This window comes from Staurois parvus, unplaced genomic scaffold (genome assembly GCF_062004578.1).
Source record: "Staurois parvus isolate SC_StPar_1 unplaced genomic scaffold, SC_StPar_1.0 ptg000980l, whole genome shotgun sequence".
Lineage (NCBI taxonomy): Eukaryota > Metazoa > Chordata > Amphibia > Anura > Ranidae > Staurois > Staurois parvus.
In genome coordinates this window covers 4,210,563-4,238,204 of record NW_028318776.1, presented here as the reverse complement: position 1 = coordinate 4,238,204, position 27,642 = coordinate 4,210,563, and the positions used below count along the sequence as shown (strand labels likewise).

Below are 27,642 nucleotides of genomic sequence, written 5' to 3'. Positions count from 1 at the left end.
TCTAAATTGGGTGATGCACAAATGTGTAATTTACCAGATTGACTGAGCAAAATTACAAATATTTGACAGATATAATGGTTCCCGTAAATGCATTTTATTGGTGCGTTGAAGTGTTTGGCTAGAGTTCCTCTTAAGAAGGTAAACAGTTTAGTGACAGTTGCGTTAAGCGCTGTTGATATTGTGTATTACATGTACTAGAATCACAGTTTTATTGTATAAGACAATATTGTGGTATGCAAGCTGTGAATAGATCAGAGTAAATAGTTTAGAGATGGGAAAAATTATAGCTTCTCATTTTCCATTTCTGGAGGAGATGAGGCATTCCTCAGATCTGATAATCCAGATTGTCTCGTCTAGTTTTTATTAAAGTTTCCAAAACATATATAATTTATAAGCCTATTCTAAAAGAATGCCAGTTTTCATCCAATGAAATCGTATTCAGACACATCAAGGTAAGAAAGGGACATAAACTGAATAATATTTAATAAAACAGAGTACAGGATATATAACAATTGCATTTTTTTTTTTTTTGCATTTTTAAAGATAAGTTCTACTTGTATTGAAAATATACTTTTTAATCCAGTATAATTTTAGAAAATGTGAGAACAATATGTATGTGTAAATAGACTTTTCCATTTATGACCATGTCTGATTTAAAGTCGTCATATTTGCTTTCTCTGCGTTCTCCCACTTTTTCCCTGCTATGTTGGAATCTTTGGGAAATAATCAGTTCTTCTGTTTATGGAGCTTGGTCCTCAGCGGCTAATCACCAGACCAATACACGGTCACATGAGGGGGAGGTTGTCATCAGACCCCTGTAAGCTCTGAGACCATATGCCACAGAGTTTGGGGTTTGGATTCCCAGCTCTGATGGAGAAACAGAAGTGGGTAAGCACAGTCAACGTAAGTATAATTGCATCTGAGAGGGAACATTCTGAATGGGCAAGCTGACAGTCTCTGTAATGGTTACACTGGTTTTATTTATTTTACTCCCATGTACATGATATGAGTTAAAATGTGACTACACGGTGCTGTAGTTGAAAAAGTATAATTTAGGGAAGATGCTGTATCCCTGATGTAAAGAAAACATTTACTTTTTTTGCCTAGTACGGACACAGTTGATCACGTGATGTGGTAAAAGGCCAATCACAGCGGCCTTTTACCACGTGATCAGCGGTGTCCAATGACACGCTGATCACAGGGAAATGCAATTGCCGTTTCTCGGCTACACTTTCCTCACGCTGTCAGATCGTGAGGAAAGTACTGCCGAGAACCGGCAGTTGTCAGAGCGAGGATCGGCACCGATCATCAGGGCACTAATGATCAGTGCCCTGATGATCGGTGCCCAGCAGTGCCACCCACAAGTTCCGCCCACCTGTGCCCAGCAGTGCGCCCACTAGCTCCGCCCACCTGTGCCCAGCAGTGCACCCACCTGTGCCCAGCAATGCACCCACCTGTGCCACTCTGCAGTGTCACACACCTGTGCCCACCCACCAGTGCTGCCCACCAGTGCAGCCCAGCAGTGCCACCCACCAGTGCCCAGCGGTTGTGCCAGTCAGTGCCGGCAGTCAGTGCCCAGCAGTGATGCCAGTCGGTGCCGTCTATCAGTACCCGCACATCAGTGAAGGAGAAAAATTACCTGTTTGAAAAATTTTATAATAGAAACAAAGAAACTTTTTTTTTTTTTTTTCAAATTTTTTGCACTTTTTTTGTTTATAGCGCAAAAAGTAAAGTGCCCAGTCGCGATTAAATACCACCAAAAGAAAGCTCTATTTGTGAGAAAAAAATGATCAAAATTTCATATGGGTACAATGTTGCATGACCGCGCAATTGTCAATCAAAGTGCGGCAGTGCTGAAAGCTGAAAATTGGCATGGTAAATAAGGGGGTATAAGTGCCTGGAAGCAAGTGGTTAATCACAAAACTTTTATTTTTTTTATTATTATTATTATTTTGACCTGTCAGTCTCTTTCATGCAAAATGAACAAGACATTTGAACTTTATTGCTCATAATGACCAATAAAAATTTCTTGTTTTTATCTTTCCAAGAACTAAATGGCGAAACCATTACTTGCTGTTGGCAATTTTTTGTCCCCTCCACATTTTTCTGTTTTCATATACCAGTGTCGGTGTTCTTCAAAGAGTCTTTGGGCTCATAGGGCATCCAGTATCATTTCAATGCTTTCATAGTTACTGTTTTATAGGCCTATGTGTTATACATTAGATAAAAATCTATATATTTGTTCTTTATACATAGTGTTGCACTGGAAACTGCCTGTCCTGTGACCAGCAATGTGGACGTACCCTGGGGTGCAGAAATCACAAGTGTCCTTCAGTGTGCCACAGAGGTAAGACAGGATACAAAGGGAAAATGCATGTTTGGTCTTTAGGTAATTTTTACTTATTTGCTAAGAGCTGAGATATTTCTGGAGAACATTACAGAGCGCATCAAAATATTTAGATCAATCAGGACCATATTCTCTAATATCCTTATTACCACCATGTGTGCATGCAATAAGTCCAGTTTAGGTGGATGACAGTAAAACTAATAGTATGTTTTTGGGTAATGAGGGGAACTGCTCCTTGAGGAAACCCAAACAGACATGGGGAGGAACTGCGGGATAAACAAGTATATCATCTTCTTGGTAAACCTAGAATCTTTGTACTTCAAGGCAAGAGTCCTAAACCCTTATTGGCCACACAGCTTGGTTCATAGGGGTCCACAGCTTTTGTTTTCATTCAAGAAATTAAAGCTGGTTCTCCAAATTCTCCTTGACTGGGAGATACCGCAGACATTGGTGGTAAGTCAGCTTTATCCTGTTTCTTGCTCTTGTACCTTAAAGGTAAACATTGAGCATGCAGTCGCAGCGAGCATCAGGAGCAGTTTGGTTGTGACACTTTTTTTTTTATGTGTTTTACAAAAAAAAAAGTTTTAATTGACTCAGTCGGAAATTTTTTTTCTAATTTGCTTTCCTTTTTTCTTGACATTGCTGGGACTTGGGTGGGAGAGCTACTGCTCCTGCGAAGCCTCTTGTTCATTGGGCGTACTATGCATATGCGCACAGTTTGCAGGTATCTGAAGAGTCCTCTTCTCTTGCCTCTCTAGCTGCATATAGTACAGTGATCCTGTAAGTGGAGTGGGTCAGCAGGCCATTCCAACTCATGGTCAGCTCAGGGAAGATGTACAGTATTTAAAGTGGTTTTAAAGGCAGAAGGGTTTTTTGTTTTTTTTTTGTTTTTTCTTCCATAATATTTCTATTGACATTTTATGAAAAGTATAAATCTTTCCTCCCCACATGACCCTTCCCCTGACTTCCCTATCTAGATCAATGGCACAACCATCAACCTGTCTCCGCATGCCAGGGTGCTAGGTGCAATCCTGGACTCTCCTTTTGGCCCTACATCCAATCACTTTCCAAAGCTTGCCGTCTCAACCTCCACAACATCTCCAAAATACACCCCTTCCTAACCAATGACACCACAAAGCTCCTAATTCACTCCCAGCTTATCTCTCGCTTTGAAGACTGCAACTCTCTTCTCATTGGCTTACCTTTTACATAGGCTATCCCCCCTCCAGTCTATTATGAATACTGCTTCCAGGCTCATCCACCTTACCCAACCGTTCTGTGTCTGCCACCGCTCTCTGCCAATCCCTGCATTGGCCGCCACTGCCCCAGCAAATCAAATTCGAAATACTAATAACTTCGAAGATCTCCTGCTCACTAGTTCCCTTGTCACCTCCTCCCATGCTCTCCTCGAGGACTTCTCCCGAGCCTCTCCCATCCTGTGGAATTCCCTTCCCCAGTCTGTCCAACTATACTCTGTCCACTTTTAGGTGATCCCTGAAAACGTTTCTCTTTAGACAAGGTTATCCTGCCTCCACCCAACAAATGTACATACATTTTCTCCATCAGCTCATCCCCCAAAGTTATTAGCTTTTGTATCACTTGACCCTCCCCTTTTAGATTGCAAGTGCTAACGAGTATGGCCCTCTCATTCCTCCATTATTGAATTGTATTATAACTGTACTGTTTGCACAGCATTTTACAACATGAGGGCAAACTGTTGATGTTATATAAATCCTGTTTTATTATAATAGCAAAAAATATTTTAGTACATCCAAGACCGAACAAATCTATTCTGAAAGCTTTAAACATTCTGTATTCTATGATGGCTTACCTGTCATATTCTGTTCATGCCTCCCCATTTTGTCTCTGGAACAGGGTGACCCCCCCCCCCCCTTCTTCATGAATACTAAAATTGGCCATACATGGATAATGGAATACTGACTAATCGGAAATACTGAAAGGATTCCCCCATCCACACAAGCGAGGTGGAGGGAGGAATCCTCCCCGCTGTCTTGTACTCTGACAGTGAGGACACCTCTGCTGTCAGAATATAGTGATCAGTACTTGAGCACTGATTGATAGACTTCTCTGGAAAGGAAACAGCCATAGATAGACCGAAATTTGTCTGGTCCCTGCTGAAACAGCTGAATTTAGATACATCTATGGCCAACCTACATTTCTTCACAGATCATGAATTGAGGGTTGTTTTTTACCAACTGAATGTATGTAAGCCAGATATGCTGTGTGGGGATTATTATTAAAACAGGATTCCAACAGATGTTGGCATTTTGGGTGGAGTAGTTTGATCTTCTGTTGATTAGATCTCAGTTTCACAATCTGGCTTCTGACAGGCCAATCGCATCATTTCAGCCAAGAGTAAAAACATTTATCAACTCTTACCCAATAGCTGCAATGTTTTGAGGAACAACACATTTTTTAAAGCAGTGTTCATGAAGAACAGCCTGCAAGTTTTAGTGATTTCTAAAATCTGTATCTCTATTTATTTATGAACCTGTTAACACATTTGTATAGCTGATTGTGCTAGTACCACACAGCGCCGCAGTAATCAAAACAAGAAACAAATCAAGCATATATACAGCAGCCAAGGTTTTACACTGCTAGCCTTAAAAGAAACATTGATTTTCTCATTTCTTTGAAGCATTCTTGAGTGAAATAATGCTCTGACCTTATTTATGGAACTGTCATTGATGGAAAGCCCAGCACTTTATATCACGATCATTTTAAAGGTTATGATGAACGCCAAGATTCTTTATGAGCTTTTCTGTGCCTTTTTGCTTTCATTTGCATTTCAAATAGAATGTAACTAATAATAGGATCTATTCTAAAGGTCACTCGGATGAACGCCCTGATAAAACACAAAATGAAACTCTTACTGTCTGTGGTATTTTTCCAAGATTGAGTTTCTGATCACTCACTAACTGACGTTCCTCTGATCAGATTAAAAACTTGCAGACAGAAAATGGCAGATTGCTTTATAAGTTTACAGCCGCTCTGCAGTCCAAGGTTATCGTTCGGCCCTGCATCTTCATGTATTCGATATTACTGCATAGCAGCAAATGTTTAGTATCTATAAAATTTTAGTTGCCGATTTTATTATAAAATAAAAGAATAGTTATGTGAAACTCTTAAGTCTGATAAGTTGAAAAGGATATGTACTCTCCTAAAAGCTTGAAATAAATGTATATTAAATGTAAAGAGTTTGCTACAGCAATACGATTTTATGCTTAACTTTATATTCTAACCTTCACTATGGAAACTACAGCTGATGAAACTAACCTGAAATTTCCTTTCCACTGTGTATTAGTATTCAAGCTATTTGGACCTCCAGGGCTTATGTTTACAGTGGTGAATTTCTCTAAAATGTAGGAGGACTAAACTGGGAGCTGTGCCCAGAAAAAACAATCAGGGGGTGAATGGCTTGTCACCAGTTCTAGCTATTGTCTCCCTGCAGCTTTGCTAGTGGCATCCATCTTGGTAGAGGAGCAGAGCTTTGCTTCTACATATGAGAGCTTCCACCCATGTGACTGGTGATCTAATGAGAAAAGGGAAGGGGCAGTATTCAAAAATAGTGCAGTTCAGAAAGTACAAATTAACAGAATTAAAGTGATTGCTTGTAAACCCTCACCTTGTAAAACCGCTCATTCGGTCAAAACATTTGTGTATAGATATAAAAAAAAAGGAAAGATAAAGAGGTATTTATAATAGGCGATCACAATCCTACTGTTCTCAGCTATGTAAGAGCTAGGAGAGCAAAAACAACAGTGCACTGAGCTTCACAGTAAAAGGGTGTGTGTGGTGTCAGGACAAGTCTGATCATTGGAGGAGAGCAGGCTGTGAGTTCCCAGCATAGCTAGAAAACTGGCCACTGTGTGTCCTCCTGCTTAGTGTGGTCAGTTTTTTTAAGCAGGCAGATATCAAAAATATGAAATGCTGGGTTTACATATTCTTTATTATAACAGCAGCATGGAGATCCTTGCCCTGCAGTTCCTCAGATACATCCTTCAGCAAGGGGAACAGTGAGCTGCACTGAAGTGACATCAATAAACTATACTCAAAATTTCATGAGAATAGCAGTCAGGGGCAGAAGTGCAGTAGGCAATGTCACACTGCACAAATACAGCTATAAGACTTGAAGCACAGGAAGTGCACAGCTATATTTTAGGAGGAAATCCAGGCAGAGTACTATTTTTTTCAGGGCAATGCTTAGGCACAGTTAAAATTTCAGTATAAGATGGCAAATCTATATTTCTTTGCTTTTTGAGCTTAGGTCTAATTTAAAGAACTACGTTTGTAAAAAATATATTCTATTCTGTTAACTGTATTTAAAGTGGTTGTAAAAAAAAATGCTCCCGTTCCTTTAACCACTTGCCCTCCTGAGGATTTCCCCCTTCCTTTCCAGGCCATTTGTTGCGTTACTTTAATTGACAATTGCGCAGTTATGCAACACTGCACCTAAATGAAATTTATGTCCTTTTTTTTTTTTCCCCACAAGAATTGAGCTTTCTTTTGGTGGTATTTGATCACCTGTGCTTTTTTTTATTTTTTGCGTTATAAAAAAAACAAAGCGACAATTTTGAGATATTTTTGACTTTTTGCTATTAAACCTGTCCAGTAAAAAAAAATTAAAACCAAATTTTGCCATAAATTTAGGCCAAAATGTATTCTGCGACATGTCTTTGCTGAAAAAAACAACCCTAATACGTGTAAATTACCTGGTTGGTTTACTTGAAAGTTTTTTAGCGTTTACAAATGTCGGTATAGATACTGGATTTTTTTTTTAATTTTTACTACTAATGGCAGTTATCAACGACTTGCAGCAAGACTGCGGCAGGCATTGTGACACGGGGGAACTGACTTGGGGTCACTGACATCCCCAATGACACCAATACAGTGATCAGTGCTAATAAAAAGCACTGACACTGTACTAATGGCACTGGGTAGGAAAGGGTTAACTGTGTTACATAGGGGGCTGTGTCAGTGTGCTTCACAGCCGGGACCCGGTAATTGACGGTCGCGAATGGCGGCGCGGAATCGGTTAAGGCATGATATATAGCATAGCACTTTTGCCATGTCAGTTGTCCCTTTTTATATGTTCTATAATACCTGGTTGATCCTGCCTGTTCCTGTCTACCCCTGTATGTATTGACCACATTTATCATGGCTGCTGATCCCTGATAGTGTGGCCAGATTATGTGCTTCCGTCATCCTGCTGTGTATTCATCGTCTCTGTACCCTCTCTCCCTCTCTCCCCCTCTGATGTCTCGTGTCTGTGTGAGTGCTACCTGGCCAGCTGGACATCCACCACATGTTCAATGTGTCAGTGAGTGTTGACACCAATTACGATCTCACAGCCTGCTCTTCTAGAGCCTGCTGATCTGTGTCAGTGTTGGTGGTGGTGTGTTGTGTTGGATCTGTCACTGTGTGGGTTCGCTCAGTTCTGCGAGCTGCTGTCAGAGTTTTAGCTCCCCCATTACCTGGGGAATTCCAGCCTGGCATCTGTCAGTGTGTGGATCCATTATCCTTCACTCACTGCAACTCTCACCCTGCCACTGCCAGCCACAGATAGTCTATCCGTGACACTGATTTTGTCTTTTAATATTGGTGCTGATGGCATCTTATGGCACTTATTTTTGCTAATTAAAAGAAATTTAGCGGCTTCATGTTTTGTTGATTTTAATATTTCCTACTGTTTTTAAAAAAGTTTTATTTTTTTGGGGGGGGAGGTATGCAAGTATCTGGTCTTTCCTAGGGCGCAAAATAGTCTAGCACCGGTCCTGCCTACTCTCCTATATCCGTGGTGCAAGTTCACACCTGTTAGAAAACTTATGCCTATACACATGGGAACCCACCTACAGTCAGGTCCATAAATATTGGGACATCAACATAATTCTAACATTTTTGGCTCTATACACCACCACAATGGATTTGAACTGAAACGAACAATATGTGCTTTAACTGCAGACTGTCAGCTTTAATTTGAGGGTATTTACATCCAAATCCAGTGAATGGTGTAGGAATTACAACAGTTTGCATATGTGCCTCCCACTTGTTAAGGGACCAAAAGTAATGGGACAATTGGCTTCTCAGCTGTTCCATGGCCAGATGTGCGTTTTTCCCTCATTATCCCAATTACAATGAGCAGATAAAAGGTCCAGAGTTCATTTCAAGTGTGCTATTTGCATTTGGAATCTATTGCGGTCAACTCTCAAGATGAGATCCAAAGAGCTGTCACTATCAGTGAAGCAAGCCATCATTAGGCTGAAAAAACAAAACAAACCCATCGGAGAGATAGCAAAACCATTAGGCGTGGCCAAAACAACTGTTTGGAACATTCTTAAAAAGAAGGAACGCACCGGTGAGCTCAGCAACACCAAAAGACCCGGAAGACCAGAGAAAACAACTGTGGTGGATGACCGAAGAATTCTTTCCCTGGTGAAGAAAACCCCCTTCACAACAGTTGGCCAGATCAAGAACACTCTCTAGGAGGTAGGTGTATGTGTGTCAAAGTCAACAATCAAGAGAAGACTTCACCAGAGTGAATACAGAGGGTTCACCACAAGATGTAAACCATTGGTGAGCCTCAAAAACAGGAAGGCCAGATTAGAGTTTGCCAAACGACATCTAAAAAAGCCTTCACAGTTCTGGAACAACATCCTATGGACAGATGAGACCAAGATCAACTTGTACCAGAGTGATGGGAAGAGAAGAGTATGGAGAAGAAAAGGAACTGCTCATGATCCTAAGCATACCACCTCATCAGTGAAGCATGGTGGTGGTAGTGTCATGGTGTGGGCATGTATGGCTGCCAATGGAACTGGTTCTCTTGTATTTATTGATGATGTGACTGCTGACAAAAGCAGCAGGATGAATTGTGAAGTGTTTCGGGCAATATTATCTGCTCATATTCAGCCAAATGCTTCACAACTCATTGGACGCCGCTTCACAGTGCAGATGGACAATGACCCAAAGCATACTGCAAAAGCAACCAAAGAATTTTTTAAGGGAAAGAAGTGGAATGTTATGCAATGGCCAAGTCAATCACCTGATCTGAATCTGATTGAGCATGCATTTCACTTGCTGAAGACAAAACTGAAGGGAAAATGCCCCAAGAACAAGCAGGAACTGAAGAAAGTTGCAGTAGAGGCCTGGCAGAGCATCACCAGGGATGAAACCCAGCGTCTGGTGATGTCTATGCGTTCCAGACTTCAGGCTGTAATTGACTGCAAAGGATTTGCAACCAAGTATTCAAAAGTGAAAGTTTGATTTATGATTATTATTCTGTCCCATTACTTTTGGTCCCTTAATAAGTGGGAGGCACATATGCAAACTGTTGTAATTCCTACACTGTTCACCTGATTTGGATGTAAATACCCTCAAATTAAAGCTGACAGTCTGCAGTTAAAGCACATCTTGTTCGTTTCATTTCAAATCCATTGTGGTGGTGTATAGAGCCAAAAATGTTAGAATTGTGTCGATGTCCCAATATTTATGGACCTGACTGTATCTCTGGCTATCACTAGATGTATGCTCTTTATACATATCCCTCATGAGATAGGTCTGTGGGCAGTCAACCATTTTTTATCTATTGATACACACCTTAATGACCAACAAGCCAACCTCATTCTACAAGCCTCACAATTTTGCATAGAACATCATTATTTTGAGTTCAATGGGGACTTCTACATTCCAAACACAGGCATAGCTATGGGGGCTCATTTTGCTTCCAGTTACACCAACTTAACAATGGGATACTTGAGCTCCAACATATATGGTCCAACAATTGCTTTGACCAAAACATCATCTGTTACAGACAATAGGACAATTAAGTAGAAAATATTGGTGTCATTTGGGATGGACCCCAGTCATTGGTCACTGATTTTGTACAATTCTGTAATGAAAAACCCCTTTTGGTCTATCTTTCACTCATGTATGTGATAAGTCATCGTTGGTCTTTTTTGGATTTGGAACTTTGCTCTGACAATCATAACATATTGTTAGGCAAAAGAGTTGATTTTGTTGACGTCAACAAAACTGTACTTGCCAGGAAAACTTCATTGGTAGAGAAGTCCTCAAATCTAAATTACCCTCAAGACTTGATAGAGGAAGTATACACCCACTACTTCACCAAGTCCAGTACTGATAAGATTCTTAAGGAAGTGGACCAACACATCAGATTCGTAAGCCAAGTTCACAACCAGTACAGAGAAATGGAGAGCATTTTCTCCAAACACTGGTCCATCCTTCTACAGCAACCCCACCTCAAGTCCACAATTCCCAAAAAAATAAAAATTTGCCTACAGAAGAAACGTCAAGATCAAAGGCAAAATTGCATGAAGCAAGATCCTGGTCATTTCCCAACCCATCACACATCTTGGTAACCTATTTGATAATCTGGTTGGCATGTACCACTGTAGAAAAATAAAATGTCTTATCTGTAAACACGTGTCACATGGGCAAAAAAGTTTCATAGTGAATGGGAAAACTTACCCTATTACCACCTTCCTGAATTGTTCCTCTCAGTACATAGTATACTGTTTACCATGCCCTTGGGGCCTTCTATATGTAGAGTGGACTATAAGAACAGTAAGGCTCAGATTTGGCCAACAGAGGTTTATTGTAGAAGGGAACACAGCCCAATCCCAGACACTTTGCGGAATTCCACAAACAAAATCGTCTGAAGGTCTACAGGTATGGGCCATTGAATCTATCTCACAAAAACCTGGCATGGGAGAACGATTCAGGACGCTCTGTGAAAGAGAAACCTATTGGATTTTCACTTTGAATTCTTTGTTCCCAGGAGGTTTAAACGAAGAACTTTTAATTTATACAGTCATCTGAGCCATCAGCCCTATAAATTGAGATAAAATTTACCACAACTCTGTTCTCTATCCTGTCATTTAGTCCACTGTATATATTTTTTTTCTTTTACACTGCTGCGTCTTGTGGTTCCACACCATTGGTTATAATAATACAGCCCCCCCATATTAAGTTTCTTAAAATGGGCAAACTTTCCACTGTTTCCTTTTTTACTTTTGTGTCTTTTTCCACCTTTTGTCTATTGTGATATTTGACAGTGATTTTGATTCCACATCATTTTATCTTCTCCCACATTTCTGCACCTTGTAGTCCCATGTACAATGTAATATAAATACAGTGCTCCCTGTATAATGCCAGCTTGATAAAGAGGCAGAACGCCTCTAAACGTAGTCACACCCCTCGAGCATCCCACAGCATTACTAATGATCCACCTGTGGTCTGCGGATATCTTGCTTCCTGGCCCCCTCGTTCCCTTGGACACTATACACAATCGAGTGAGAGGCAGTGTTCTCAGAATTCTGGATCAGTACAGAAGCAAACCAACAACATTTTTCTTGACTTGCATGCGCTTTTCATCTTAGTAAGCTGCCAGTTGTTGTGTACTATTTACATAATACACCATACTACACTTAGATTGGTGCCTGATGGTGTTTTCTCAGCCATTACAGGTGAAACATCTGCTCCACCCAGACAGCATCCTGATACCCTGTTTTGCTGAGACTTTTCTGATGATAAGCATATTTTAATTTATTTCATGTGACTTGCCAATTGTCTTCATTTAATAAACTTTCAATATAAGCTACACTTGGATTGCACTTTCTGCTGTGCTTTATCTACCATTATAGAAATGTCTTCAATCTTCTAGAGGTGCTGTATGAAGTGTCCTGGAGTTAGTAAAGAATAACCCTTCCAAGCTTTAAAAGTTCACCTTTCAAAAAAAATAAAAATTATATATATATATATATATATATATATATGTTTTTGCATTTCTTCTTCTTCTTAATATTATTATTATATTTATTTAGGCACCTGTAAAGCATTGCATTCATAATCAGCTGACTGTTTCTGTCTGTTCCCACCTCGTATAGGATAGGCAGTTACTGAATGACAGGAAGACTAGAACTACTAGAGTGCTCACTAGCGCCCTGGTAGTTCATTGAGAGCTACGAGCCGTCAGCCACAAAGGCTGTTTGTACTTGTAGTTCATTCACAGAACTCTGTAAATGAATGACGTGGCCATGTGGGCGAAATTTTCATAGCGGGTGTGGAGAAAAGTCCGCTATCACAATAAGAAGTGGGATCAGGGGGAGGCTGTAATTACGGGAAAATGTTACGTGTTCCACCCTAAATACGGGTGGAACACGTAACATGTTCCCAAAGGTGACTTTAGCCTTTAAGGATTCACTCTGATGGTCTACAGATCATAGACTTTTTAGACTGTTCAGACTTTTCAGCTTTACTTTAACTTTTCTTTGAAACCTCCACGTTGTTTAGAATTACCAAGCTCAGGTTATACATTTTTTTTGTGCCATATTACCTATGGTTTCCAGTTGGGGAATGACCTGGCTGCTACTTTTCCCCACTTCATTACTGTATCACTGCAGCAATTGCTTCTGATACATACTGAATGCAGCAAACGCACTGCATCTCACTCTACTCGAAACGGAACACTCCCTCACCAATTAGCCTTTAGCAAAACAAAGCAAATTCAATACTATGGAGGAAAGAAGAGGGACAATTCCTCAAAAGCTGGCACAGATGTATGCAGTTAGGTCCATATATATTTGGACACAGGCACAATTTTTATACTTTTTGGCTCTGTATGCCACCAGAATAAATTAAAATGAAACAATCCAAATGAATTTGAAGTGCAGACTTTCAGATTTAATTCAAAGAGTCGAACATAAATACCAAGTACAAATGTTAGGAACTGCAACCATTTTTATACACGGTCCCTTCATTTTCAGGGGCTCAAATGTAATTGGGCAAATGAATATAATCATAAATAAAATGTTCATTTTAAATATGTTGTTTAGAATCCTTTACTGGCAATGACTGCCTGACGTCTGGAACCCATGGACATTACCAAAGACTGGGTTTCCTCCTTTCTGATGCTTTGTCAAGCTCTAACTGCAGCTGTCTTCAGTTGTTCTTTGTGGGTCTTTCTACCTTTTTAGTTTTGCCTTCAGCAAGCGAAATGCATGCTCAATTGAGTTTAGATCAGGTGATTTACTCAGTCATTGCAGAATATTCCACTTCTTTTTCTTGAAAAGCTCCTGGGTTGCTTTTTTAGTGTGTTTTGGACCATTGTCCATCTGTACTGTGAAGCACTGTCCAATCAACTTTGCTGCATTTGGCTGAATCTGGGCTGCCAGTATATCTCTAAACACTGTAGAATTCATCCGGCTTCTTCTGTCTTCTGTCACATCATCAATAAACACCAATGACCTAGTGCCACTGGAAGCCGTGAATGCTCATGCCATCACACTGCCTCCACCATGTTTTACAGATGACGTCACCTTAATAATGGCATGCAATGCCAAGCTGCGGTTTCTAAAGCGAGCAAAATCCTCTCTTGTATTAAAAGAGATATAGACTCCAGAGAGAGAGAGAGAGAGAGAGAGAGAGAGATCATTTTTAGCCCTGTACAAATCATTAGTAACACCTCATCTGGAATATGCAGTTCAGTTTTGGGCACCAATTCACAAAAAGAACATTGGGGAACTGGAGAAAGTACAGAGAAGGGCAACCAAACTGATAAGAGGCATGGAGAAGCTCAGCTATGAGGAAAGATTAGAGGAACTGAATTTATTTTCTCTTTAGAAAAGGAGATTAAGGGGGGATATGATCAACATGTATAAAAACATCAGTGGTTCATATAGTGAACTCAGTGTAAAGCTATTCACCCTGAGGTCGTCACAGAGGACAAGGGGGCACGCTTTACGTCTGGAGGAAAGGAAATGTAATCTCCAAACACGGAAAGGTTTCTTCACAGTAAGAGCTGTGAAAATGTGGAAAAGACTCCCTCAAGAGTTGGTTCTGGCGAGCTCAGTGGATTGCTTTAAAAAAGGCCTGGATTCTTTCTTGGATACACAGAATATAAGTGGATACTAACATTTTATAGGTAAAGTTGATCCAGGCAATATCCAATTGCCTCTCGGGGGATTAGGAAGGAATTTGTTTCCCTGCAGGAGCAAATTGGGTCATGGGGGGTTTTTTTTTGCCTTCCTCTGGATAAACTGTGGGTATAGGGTTAACTTTTTTTTTTTTGTAAATGGTTGAACTGGATGGACTTTTGTCTTTTTTAAGCCAGACTAACTATGTAACAATGTTGTGTGCTTTGGATCATGACCTGTTCTAAGCCTTCTCAACACTTTTTTCTTCCTGTCATTCTGGTACAGATTAATCTTAGTTTCATCCATCCAAAGAATGTTTTGCCAAAACAAAATATATAAAAGCCAGACCAGTTCTGGAAAAGTCTAATCTGACTTTTCTATTTTTCAGGCTTATGAATGGTTTGCACCTTGTGAACCCTCTGTATTTGCTCTCATGAAGTCTTCTCTTGATTGTAGACTTTGACAATGATATGCCCATCTCCTGGAGTGTGTTCTTCACTTGTCTAGATGTTGTGAATGCGTTTTTCTTTACCATAGAGAGGATCCTACGAGCATCCACCACTGTTGTCTTCTGTGGACGTCCATGCCTTTTTATGTTGCTGAGCTCGCCAGTGTGTTCTTCTTTCCTCAGAATGTACCAAACTGTTGATTTGGGCACTCCTCATGTTTCTGCTATCTCTCTGATGGATTTCTTTTTGATTTTGAAGCATTACAATGGCCTGTTTCACTTGCATGGACAGCTCCTTTGAATGCATGATGTAGGTTCACAGCAATAGATTCCAAATGTAAATACTGCACTTAGAATCAACTCCAGACCTGTTTAATTGATGAAGAAATAACAAAGGAGCAGCCCACACCTGGCAATGAAACCGCTTTTGATTCAATTGTCCAATTACTTTTGGTCCCTTGAAAAAGGGGGGATGGCTACTCTTAAGAGCTGTAATTCCTAAACCCTTTCTCCAATTTGGATGTACGTACCCTCAAATTAACCCTAAGAGAGTGCACTTTCTGCCCATATCCATTATATAACTATAGCGTGAATAGGTTTTGGGAAATACCTGAAAAGAACTAAAATTGTGCCTGTGTCCACATATATATGGACCTAACTGTATACTTTACATTTACATCTGAATACCACACTCTTATTGCAAGCCCATAAAATCCCCTCTCCTTCTTGGTGAAACCACCTGGCCTTAGGCCTGCAGCTGAAAATGCTTACATGTGAACGTGTCCCATAGGAAACCATGTTAAATGGGCTTGTAATAAGTTTCTAAAAAAAGCATACAGTAGGTGTGAACCAGGCCTTATATGGTGCTCAGTATCCTCTAAATCATATTGTCCTGAAAGGGATTCTTTTTCCTATCTTTGCATTTCTCAGTCTTGCTGTTTCTTTTTACTCCTCCTGACCACTCTTGTATCTGAAGCCTGGTAGAAGGACCACTTTTGCAATGTTTAGTCTACCTGATGGCAAAATCCAATATCTGTGAAAGCGATAAAAAGATTGCAAAACAACATTAGGCCTAGGCCTCCTGTCGTTTTTGTTTTATCCTTCTCATCCGAAGGACATTCAAACACTACCTTTTATGGATGTGTTTTGTTGTAATATGCACAGACACCGAAAACTTTATTGTGTATTAAAGATTATAACATTCATCTGTGTAACTGCTTTGCAATGTCTTGCATGATTTTTGTTCACTCCTTAATGTTGCTCTATCTATTGTTTTGTAAACTTGTAAAATCCAAATAAAGAATTAAAAAAAAAAAAAAAAAAATTCTTAGCAAGACAAAAGCATGGTTAGGCATTTGCAATCATGGCCGTCAAAACAGGCAGATGTAAATGGTTGTCATACTCTCAGATCTTGATGTATTTGTACACTAATACTTTAAGTGCACCTGTGATTTTATAGCAAATGACATGACTGTATTGGTCATAGGCAGGGAAGATATAGCTTTTGTAATTCAGAATAATATGTGTAGGAACTATTTTCTACAAATATGAACTCCTTCAGATACAGGCTTACTTACATGTCGTGGGTACTGCTCCTACCAAAACTGCTTATAAAGATAAACAAGAAAGTTTCTTTGTTTTTTTTATTGTGAAGATCTGAAAACATATTGGAAAAGTGCTAAACATTTCCTGTCTGTACCATTTTTAGTTTTGTTCACTCTTGTATATGTTGCTGTGGCAACTATAGGAGGTTTGGTTGTAGGATAGTTTAAGTATCCATCAAAGCAGTGTCCTCTAGTGCCAAAAGGAAGAATAAAAGAATTGAAACCATTGGATGTATTATATGTAAAGTCTCATATTACTACCTCCCATAATACCTGTCTCTACCTGTGCGTTTATCTTTCTTGCACTCGAACTACCATTGTTACGGTAACACTCAGTGAGAGATCCAAGTTATATATAAAATGGCTGCATTCCATCATTACCAATGTTTACTAATAGAAATCAATGTAGAATTTAGCTGTTTTGTTTAATTTTGTGCTTTCTTATTCTCAAATTTGCTTCTTTAGCACTAAACTTAAAGAAGAACTCCAGGCAGAAAATGTAATATCCCATGCAGCGGCGCTGTGCCCGCACTGCATGGGTTAACTGCTTATTTTGTCCAGGGGCACAAGAAAAAGCTATACTTACTCAATCCTCTGGAATACCATGCTCCCCCATTTCCAGCTGTGGACTGATCCTGCTGTCCTCATGGCAGTTTGTGGGCGTGATGATGTCAGAAACCGTCCATTCACAGGACTGCTAGCATGAAGAGGGGGCAGTAGCTGTGGGGATCAGTGGATTAGGTAAGTATATCTCCACTCTGCAATCCCCTAGACAAAACGGGGCAGATAACCCATGCAGTGTGGGCACAGCCCAACAGCATGGGCAAATACAATTTTTGCCTGAAGGTCTTTTTTTTAATGTGGGTGGTATTGTAGAAAGGGAATTATATTTTTTTTCTTTTTAATTATAGGAAGCTGTTACCCTTGTCCAGTAACTGTTGATGTGAAATGTAACTGTGGCAAAACTATATTGACAGTTCCTTGTGGCAGAGAGCGCAGTACTAAACCACCACGCTGCAAGGCGGTGTGCAGGTATTTAAAGCTTTTTACCACCACAGTACATTTTTATGTAAAATTATTTATTTATACTAATGTAACAAACATTTGCATTGTCTTCCTCTTGAAGTCACCCTCCTACCTGCCATCATGAGACCAGAGAAAAACATAGATGTCATTTTGGTCCATGTCCGACATGCCGACAGGTTTGTCAGAAAACCTTCCAAAAATGCGGTCACCTCTGCCCTGTCCCTTGCCATGATGAAGCTCTAGTGAAGCAGAAAGGACTGGTAAGCCATTTATCTTGACCTAGTGTTGCTGGTTTCTTGCGGCTTTTTTCCAGCCACTGCATGTCTACATGCCTGCACTCCATTGATGGCTAAACAGGAAGACAAACACGGCTCTGATCTGGGTGCAGCATTAAAAACAAGGGCAGGTACTTGCATTTTAAATAAGATCGTGCGCATGTCATTAAGCTCAGTTTTGTGCTGCTGCGTCCTCAGGATGTGTAAGGCTTGGTTCACATATATGCATTTTGCATTTGATGCTTTCTCCAGTGCTTTTTGTAGTTTTTGTCCCTGATCCTGTCCAAAAACGCAGCATCTCAAAAAAGCATAGATGTAAACATGTTGCATAGGAAACAATGTTAAATGGGCTGTAGTGTGTGTCTGCAAAAAGCACTAAACAAATGCATTGGTGTGAACGGAGTCTAAGGCTAGGTTCACATCTGTGCGGGCGGAATGCGGACCCGTGGGTGGGTGCCATTAGTTCTAATGGCATGCCGCCCACACTGAAACCGCAACCGTACAGGGAACCAAGGTTCCCGTGCGGGCTGCATTTTCAGAAGCAGTGCAGGGACGACTTCCCTGCGTGTCACGGGGCACAGGAGTCCATTCAAATGAATGGGCTCTCGTGCCCATGCAAAACGCGGGCCGCATTTATGTGACCAAGGGGTAAGTGTCTACGGGAGCCTGACACCCCGGATAGCTTCTAACCTTTGGATCTGCAGGGCAGCATTCCACTGTCTATGGCGATGTCATGCTGGGAACACTTACACCTTCGGAGGACACAGCAGCACAAGACCGAGCATGATGATATGTGCATGCTGTTATTTTCCACTTGACTTCTGGAAGGTTATACCCCCTTCATGATCAGGCCATTTTTGCTTTTCAGCACTGTCCTACTTTAACTGGCAATTGTGCAGTCATGCAGCACTGTGCACAAATAAAAATTTTATATAATTTTTCTTTTCACACAAATAGTTTTTCTTTTGTTGGTATTTGATCACCACTAGGTTTTTTTATTTACTATATAAACAAAAAAGAACGAAAATGTTGTAAGGAAAAAAAAGATATTTACTCTGTTAGTAAACATATCCAATAAAATCAAATTTTCTTCATAAATGTAGACCAAAATATATTCTGCTACATGTCCTTGATAAAATGTAAATCCCAATAAATGTATATTGGCTTGTGTGAAAGTTATAACGTCTACAAACTTGTGTGTGTGTGTGTGCGCGTGTGTGTGCGCGCACTACACACACACACACTCTGTATTGCCAAAAGTATTGGGACCCCTGCCTTTACTCGCACATGAACTTTAATTGCATCCCAGTCTTGGTCCATAGAGTTCAATATTGAGTTAGCACATTCTTTGCAGCTATAACAGCTTCAACCATTCTGGGTAGGCTGTCCACAAGGTTTAGGAGTGCATCTATGGGAATATGCAGGCAGTCAAGTTCCTCCACCCCAAATTCGCTCATCCCATGTTTTTATGGACCCTGCTTTCTGTACTGTTGCACAGTCATGTTGGAACCGGAAGGGGCCATCCCCAAACTGTTCCCACAAAGTTGGGAGCATGAAATTGTCCAAAATGTTTTGGTATGCAAGTACCGTTCTGGCAACTGTCAAACCCAGACACGTCTATCGGATTGACACAGATAAGCATGATTCATCAATCCAGAGAACACGTCTCCATTGCTCTATAGAGTCCAGTGGCGGCATGCTTTACACCACTGCATCTGACGGTTTGCATTGCACTTGGTGATCTAAGGCTTGGATGTAGCTGCTCGGCCATAGAAACCCATTCCATGAAGCTCTCTACACACTGTTGTTGTACTAATCTGAAGGCCACACAAAGTTTAGAGGTCTATAGCTATTGACTCTGCTGACAGTTGGTGACTTCTGCGCTCTGTGTACTTCACCATGCGCTGACCCCGCTCTGTCATTTTGCGTAGGCTACTTCGTGGCTGAGTTGCTGTTGTTCCCAGTTGCTTCCACTTTGTTATAATACCGCTAACAGTTTACTGTGGAATATTTAGTAGCAAGGAAATTTCACGAAAGGACTTATTGCACAGGTGGCAACCTATCATGGTACCACGCTTGAATTTACTGAGCTCCTGAGAGCGACTCAATCTTTCACAAATGTTTGTAGAAGCAGTCTGCATGCCTAGGTGCTTGATTTTATACACCTGTGGCCATGGAGGTGATTTGGAACACCTGAAACTGATGATTTGGAGGGTTGTCCCAATACTTATGGTGATTCTAGTGCTTTTTGTTTTGTTTTTTTTGTCACAATACTTTGAAAAATGAAGAAATTAAAACTTGTTTGTTTGTTTTTTTTGTTCCACCTTTTTTTTTTTCTTAAATACTGTCAACTGTGCTGTACAGCGTCATCCTACGATGATGTGGTGGTGATCAGGGATACTGACTGGTGATATGTAAAATAAATAATTTTTTCATTCAAATTTTATAACTTTTTAAAACCTTTTTGCTACTCTGGGGTGATGATCGGGGTTTTTTTTTCTATTACTGTTGTTGCCTATACAGTGATGATCACTGTATAAGCGATAGTTTTTTTACCTGTCATGAATGTGTCTAATATTGTACAGCGCTGAGCAAACCTTTTGGTGCCATATAAATACTGTATAATAATAATGTGTTAACATTCATGAACAGCTTTCTTATAATTGTGATCTGTGATTGGCTATAACTAATCACATGGTACAGGTAGCCAGGTACTGTGTGATTGCTGTGGGCCAGTTACAGATCACAAGTTTAAGCAAGCTGTTCATGAATGGAAATCAATTCTTGAGAGTTTGTTTACATTGGTATCATGTGATTGCTATGGCCAATCATAGTGATCACGTTACCTGGTGACCTGTAATTGTGATCCGTTGTGTCCAGTGTACACAGCGCTCACAAAAGTGGAGCACAGCACTCACAAAACCCGGAACAGCCTGAATGACATACAAACATGTGATCCAGCCTGGCCCCACTGCCTGTCCGCGGGTGGTTTAAAATGAGGATTACCATTTGTGTATTTTTATTAAAACTTGTTTTTAATGCTGCACCCAGTTTGGCGCTCTTTGTCTTTGTTTACTGCAGAGATCCCTTCAGTCTCTGAGGAGCTGCCATCAGAGTGCAGTGTATCTTTACCTAACCATTGGAACTTTACAAACTACCATTCTTTATGAACCGTTTGAGTGTTATCCACCTGTGCGCCATCTTTGTACTTGTTTTTTTACTCCGATGGCTGCACGGCATACCTCAGGGTGGGTATCCTCCATTATATATTAATATGACTAAGGAATGTTTTATGTCAATAAGCCCTGGTTCACACCAGTGCGACTTGACGTGCAACTTGACAGATCAAAGTGCATGACAAGTCGCACCCTATGTGTTGCTATGGAACTGTTTAAATTGGTGCGACTCTGAGTCGCACCAATTTGAAAAAGGTTCCTGTACAATGTTTTGCGATTTCATGTGCGACTTGCATTGACACCTGTGCAGGAAGTCGCACTGATTTCGTCAAGCTGTACAGGAAGTCGTTTCCATATTTCTTTTACTTGGTGTTTATTGTAGAAAATTAAGAGTTACTGGTATGACTACACAGTCAGAGAAACGTAGCAAAATAGGTCAAAAAAGGGATACATAGTTCAGCAAAGAAAATCCTGCCGCATAAACATAATATTATAAGGTCAACTAAAACCTAAAAAAAGCAAAACTTTGGCAATACAGTTTTAAAATTCCCCATCCTATAGAGTATACAGAGTCAACTGTACTGTGTTTTCAAGAGGGACAATGGCAAAATTTTAGAACCTCCTGTTAGGTTTTCTTAATTACTTTAAGCTTAGTTCATCAATTAAGTCCACGTACAAAATCCTGGACCGATCTGATCTAAAAGAACAAAAGTCCTATGTGTTTTCTTGGGAGGCCAACTTACAAGGCATTCTTGAAGTTATCTTAACGTGTAATATTGAAGCTGTACAGACTGTATTATGATGTAGGGCAATAGTTGATGTTTAAAAGCAGTAACAAGGGTGCTTATATGTGTCTTAGAAAGGATCATGCTGAGGTACAGAGATTGATTGATAGATTCAAGGTTGTGTACAGAACAGCTGCGTTTTTTATGTCTAATTTTTCTTAAACTCTTTATAGAATTATTTGTGTATTAGCATAAATTTTACATTATGAAGTGTTAATTTTGTCACTGCAACCCCTTTTTAAATGACATTCCTCTTTATGCCTTCTGGTCAGCCTCAGCCAGCCGGTCCTTGGGAGCAGCCCTCTGAACCAGCTTTTATCCAGACTGCTTTGCCATGTCCTCCTTGTCAAGTCCCTATACCAACGTGAGTATAAAGCACACCTTTCATTAGGAAAAGGTTTACTTTTGTTAAATTATATGATGCGGTTTGTCAATCGTAGAAACACAGCCTTTGTTTTTTGAGTCAAACTGCAACAGTTTTTTACCTGTTGATGTTGCCAGTAGATCTGTCTTTCAACTTCTTTAGCAGGATGACAACACTGTTTCTTCTGCAGTGAAATAGCTGCAGTGCTGTCATCATGTGGACATGTATCTGCAGATGGGCCTAATTCAATGACAGTGATTAAAGCCCAATTCTAGCTAAAACTTTTTAACCAGTTACAAAAGTGGGGGTTTTTTTGTTTTGTTTTTTTAAGAAAAAAGTTTAGGCTCTATGAATGCTGGCTTAAAATAAAACTGTGTTCTTGACAGAAAAAAACACTAATTATGAGCATTTTATTAGAGTTGTACTAGCGTTTTAGGTGTGCTTAGAAGCATTTAGTAGGGTTTAGCTTTTTTTCTGCTAGAAAAACACTTTCAAAAATGCAAAAAAAGTTTTTTGTTTTTTTTGTTTTTGTTCTGCCACCAAAACGCTGAGCTCAAAAAACACCTCTAGACTACCTAATGTGCATGGACACATAGGATAATATTAGTTGATTCTATGGACAAAATGCTTAACTCCACCAGGAGCAGCATTGCCAGTGTGCATGGAGCCTTAAATAGTATGAATAAAAGCTTACCATTGTAAACATTCCTGCTGGAAGTGTTTTAGTTTGTCCCATCTCTGGTAAATATATCTTTGCTGGACAGTGTGGTCTTCATGTAAATATAGAAAAAAAATATAAAGGCATGTAACATTAAAAAGGAATTCATATACAGAGTAGCATAACTACAAGTATTATGGTGTATGTACAACAAAACCTTTTCATTTTTAGCTTTAATTAGAGTGTGGAATGGTTCAAACTGCTTTCAGGTATTTATTGCTGTCTGTGTTCCCGCAGGGTTGATTCACCCTCTGTGTTTGTCCTGGTGACCATTGTCACTAGGGAAGAAAGTGAAAGAAACTAGAGCAGCAGATATAGATAGATTTTTCTAGTGGGAACACCTGTTCTGGTGACCACTGTTTAATAGAGGAACCTCCTTGCTATATAGAGAATTTTTCTCACTACCATTTGCAGTTCAGGGACAGGAAATCAAGGGAAATATCCACATTGTCACACAGACAGGAAAAAATATAATATTTATAGTGACAGTGAGCTTTTAATTTTTGACTGTCAAAAATCATACATATTTTCATATGTATGATGTGACAGTGTTACAAACTGTACAGTATTTTGCAAGGCACGTAAATTGCTCATGAATTTTTCTGAAGTGTGCCATATGTACAGTTAATAATACGTTGCCTAAACATTATAGTTTGTATTGTCTGCATGCTGTTTCTGTATTGATATACATTTGGGATTGGTCTGTAAAAGAAATAGGTTCATGTTACATTAATATCCTTTGCATGTTTTTATTACTTCCTCTATGGAGGATGTTTTATGATGATGAGATGTCTGGTCCTCGCTCTGTGACAAGTGGAACTTGACTCTGCTTTAATGCTTCCAGATGTAGCCTCTGTTCTCCTTTTGCTTCATTGATCACTGACTAAAATTGAAGCCATTTTATAAATATCCCTGTGTTATCACTGTAAGTCAATTTTAGGTCTAGACAAAAGTAACAGAACTTTTTTTTGCCCATATAGTGTTCTATTTTTTAGTTCTCTGTTGTAGCTATTGCTCTCAGCCAGGGCTGAAACAAATTGCATTTAACAAAACATGATAAATTTGACAACATTAAAGTGAATCTGCAAAATCTCAGCTTTAGCACTGTCACCCTATGTTACCTTTTATTATTGCTAGATTTCCTTATTGATTTAGGGTACATCTGGCTGGCGTTTCAGCTTGTCCTTCATCGCTGGGGGACATACACCCCCCCCACTTCAGGTTCTGCTAGTGTAACAATACCACAGAGGTGGCATACATCAATTATTAATGCAATACAAAGAGTCAAGTCACTCTCAAAGCAGAACTTATTCTGTCCTGGAAACAACATCAGGATCTGACCTTGTCTGCAGTGAACATTTCCAGGCATGGGAAATTGGCAAGTGATCTTTCTAAGGTGTAAACCTCTTGATCACGGAAAGTGGTCTCTCCACACACAAATGTTTCAATCACGATCACCCAACGTAGATCTGGAGACCAAATTCACCATAAACTGGAATGATTAATGTTCTGGAACAGGTGGATACCCTTTTGGTTGGGTAATTGCCTTTCTAAAGTATGCCCTCCAGTCTTTCCCTTTTCTGGAATACTTCGGTCTCATGCTTGAACTTTAAAGTGATATTTATGGCCAATTTTGTTGTTGTTCTTAAAAAAGATATTTTAGTTACCTGCTCTGTGCAACAATATTGCACAAAGCAGTCACTTACCTCTTCTTTGGTGATCCCACACCGCCTATTCCTTCTCTGAGTGCCCATCATTACAGTGGGTGCTAAGGGTGCTCGACACAGGAGGTTGATTGACAGCAGCAGAAGCCTGGGGCTCCCGCTACCCACAGTGTATCCTTTTTAGAAGGCACGGTGCTGCAGATGGGATGGTGTTGGAGTGGTGAAAGGTGTCAGATACGTGTTTAGGGTTGGCAGGGGTGGACTTAGTGAGGTGTTTTTTTTTTTTTTTTTGTTTTTTTTTGTTTGTTTTTTTACCTTCATGCAGGGAAAGCATTGTGGTAAAAAATGTTTAGAATGATTTTAAAATAATAAAAAAAAAAAAAACACATCCCTCTGGCTGTTTTCTTTGCTAAGTTCCACTCAAGGCCTGTCCAACACAACACTCTCTTGAAACTAACACACTCCATCTTTTGACTGATCACCCAAAGAAGCATGCTCCCCATCAGCATCTTGGAGCTCAGAGCAATAAAATTTGTTCTGCACCACTAGACCTCTGTTCTTCTGGGACACCCAATTAGGGTGGAGTCAGTGCCATGGCAGTGGCCTACAATCACCAGGGGGGTACCAGAAACCAGTCCAGCAATCTAATTTTGTACGTCCCTAGAGTGAACAGTTGAAAGGCGAATTTCCTCATTTGTCACTGCCTGGACCAACAGGAATAGTCTCTTCATCCTGACGTTTTCAATCTCCTGTGTCAGGAATGGGGAGTTCAGATGTGGACATCCTGGCCTCCAGGTTCAACTACAACTTGCCTCTGTTTGTGACCAGAAGCAAGGATCCTCTAGCCCTGACATCGTATTCTCTGTTAATTCTGTGAACTTCATTCAGGTTAATATACTGTATGCTTTCCCTCTATTGTGGTTTTTTTTCTTTGACTACTGTGCAAAATTGAGGAAGAGAAGAAATTTGTGATTCTCCTTGCACCAAACTAGCCCAGAACACTCTAATACACAGACATACTCAAACTTCTGAGAGCTACACCCTGGCCATTTCCAAACAGTTCAGATTTTCTTGTCTCGGGGCTCACTGTTTTATCCTCCTTCGCACTGGTTTTAATGGCATGGCTGTTGAAAACCATGTCTTGAAGGACAGTGCTATATATCGTTCCCACGTTACCCAAAGCCAGACATGTTCTTCAAGAAAAATCTACTACTGTACTTTGGAAATTTTTTTTTGCCTGATGTGAACACAAGCATTTCAACCCCAGAGATTCCCCAGTACCTCAAATTCTGACTTTCTTTCAGTGGAAACTTGACTGAAACTTGTCTCTAAGGACTTTTAAGGGATAGGTTTTGTCCTTGTCCATCCTATTCCAAAAATGTTTGGCTTCACTTTCATTTGTAAAACCTTTTATTTAAGGCGTCTAATGGATCAGATCCCATTACAGCAGCTGCCTTTGTACCTCAGTGTGGTGCTCTCTGCCCTGCAGAAACCACCATTTGTAACCAATAGAAAACTCCCCATGGGTAATCTCTCTTGCAATGTGGACTTCTTGGTGACTATCACATCAGTTAGACAGGTTTCAGAGTTATTCACAAATTACTAGTGCAGCTCAACTCTCTAAATTAATAATGGTTAGAAAACATACATACTCCTGTGAAAAACATATACAAGTGATAAACTAAAGAGTCCATAAACATTCCCCTCAGTGATGTGTATCACTTCCGTGGATATCGTCTTCTTTGGTAATATTCAGTGATCCTCCGCCACACCGGGTGAAAAACTTGCTCACCTCAAGAAAAGAAAATATGCGCTCATTTGGGTGTACTCAACTTTTTAGTCACAGTGACATATCTTCTCATCTCCTCTCACCTTCCACTTACTCTGACATCAGGCAAAAATTGATCTCATGCAACAGACTGAAACATAGGAATCTCTGTATAACACTTTATTGTATCCCCCACTAAAATGACACTTACAGATATATAAATAAAAGGCATAAAATGTGTGTCCATATCCAGCTCGCCACTCGCTGACAAGATAATGGTGGCGTGGTAACACAGTACCGGCTCCTCCTTCCTAGATGCGTTGCACCCCCTCTCAGGGCTTCCTCAGTAGGCCTACTGATTTGATCAGTTGGTTATATCAGAGTGTTTCAGAATTAGCCACCGTCTCTTGTAAGGAATCCTTGCTAATTCTTCACAAGGATAAAGTGGTTTTACATCTCCTTTCTATCAGGTGGTGGTTCATAAGGTGCTGTCGGCCTTCCAGCTTAACTAAAAAAATTGTCCTTCCTTCCTTGTGTCCTGCTTCTAAAAATCCCAAGGGTAAAAATGAATCTCCATCATTTGGACATAGTCGGAGCTATCAGAGTTTATCAGAAAGCCATAGCCTCTATCCGGAAAGCTGACACTTGTTTGCCTTGCCAACAGGGTCTCAAAAAGGGACACCCAACTCCACTGTTTCTAGATAGATAAGACAACTCATTGCAAGAACTGATGCTCTAAAATATCAGGTACCTCTCAGTACACTTATGTGCTCACTTCTGCAGATCGGTGAAGGTCTCCTGGGCATTCTGACATCAAGCTTTGTTTGCTCAGCTTTGTAAGGCTGCCACCTGGTTTTCAGTTCATACCTTCTCCAAGTTCTACCAGGTTGATATCCAGGCCACTGCAAAAGTGGCTTATGGCTGTAGGATTCTTCCAGTGGCTCTCTGAGTTGGGTCAATGACCCCTGTCTGGTTTGTTGCATCTGTTGGCATTGTTCTTTTAGCCTTGTTGTTGCCCACCCATCTTATTCATAGCTTTGGGACGTCACAGGGTCGGTAAACATCCAGCCTGCATTTTGTACTGTACGACTTAGATAAAATTATTTGCCTGTAAATTCCATATCTTGGAGTACCTGTAAAATACTTTTTTTTGTCGTTTGTTTTTGGTACACCACAGGACACAGGTCCCTTGCTTTTATTTTTTTTTTGTTTCACTCTGATACTGCTTGCTAACCAAAGTGAGGCAATGCTGGGAGGTAGAAGGGTTATGCAGAGCTGAATTAAGTTTTTTGTTATTTACCAGTGTGCAATCACTTATGCATAGTGGAGCATAATCAAATGATCCAATAATTAACCATCTATCTGTGTCCTGTGATGTACCCCAAGAAAAAGATTTTACAGGGAAGTCAAATATCATCCTAGTTTTGTACTTGCCGTAAAAAACATTTCTTGGAGTTCATTGTATATGTTATCTTGCTCCTAGTATTGCTTTTCTACAAAACTAAGGTATGCT

At 40.1% G+C, this 27,642-nt stretch overlaps 1 protein-coding gene across 1 annotated transcript in view; it reads left to right on the top strand.

Annotated features, from left to right (window-relative positions):
- The window catches only part of NFXL1 (nuclear transcription factor, X-box binding like 1), a 109,849-nt gene that overhangs the window by 44,089 nt on the left and 38,118 nt on the right, over window positions 1–27,642 (top strand). The window contains exons 11-14 of the mRNA XM_089657304.1: window positions 2,257–2,347; window positions 17,265–17,385; window positions 17,480–17,639; window positions 21,888–21,979. Of these exons, the coding sequence (XP_089513430.1) occupies window positions 2,257–2,347; window positions 17,265–17,385; window positions 17,480–17,639; window positions 21,888–21,979 (464 nt within the window). The remainder of the gene's footprint in view (window positions 1–2,256; window positions 2,348–17,264; window positions 17,386–17,479; window positions 17,640–21,887; window positions 21,980–27,642) is intronic.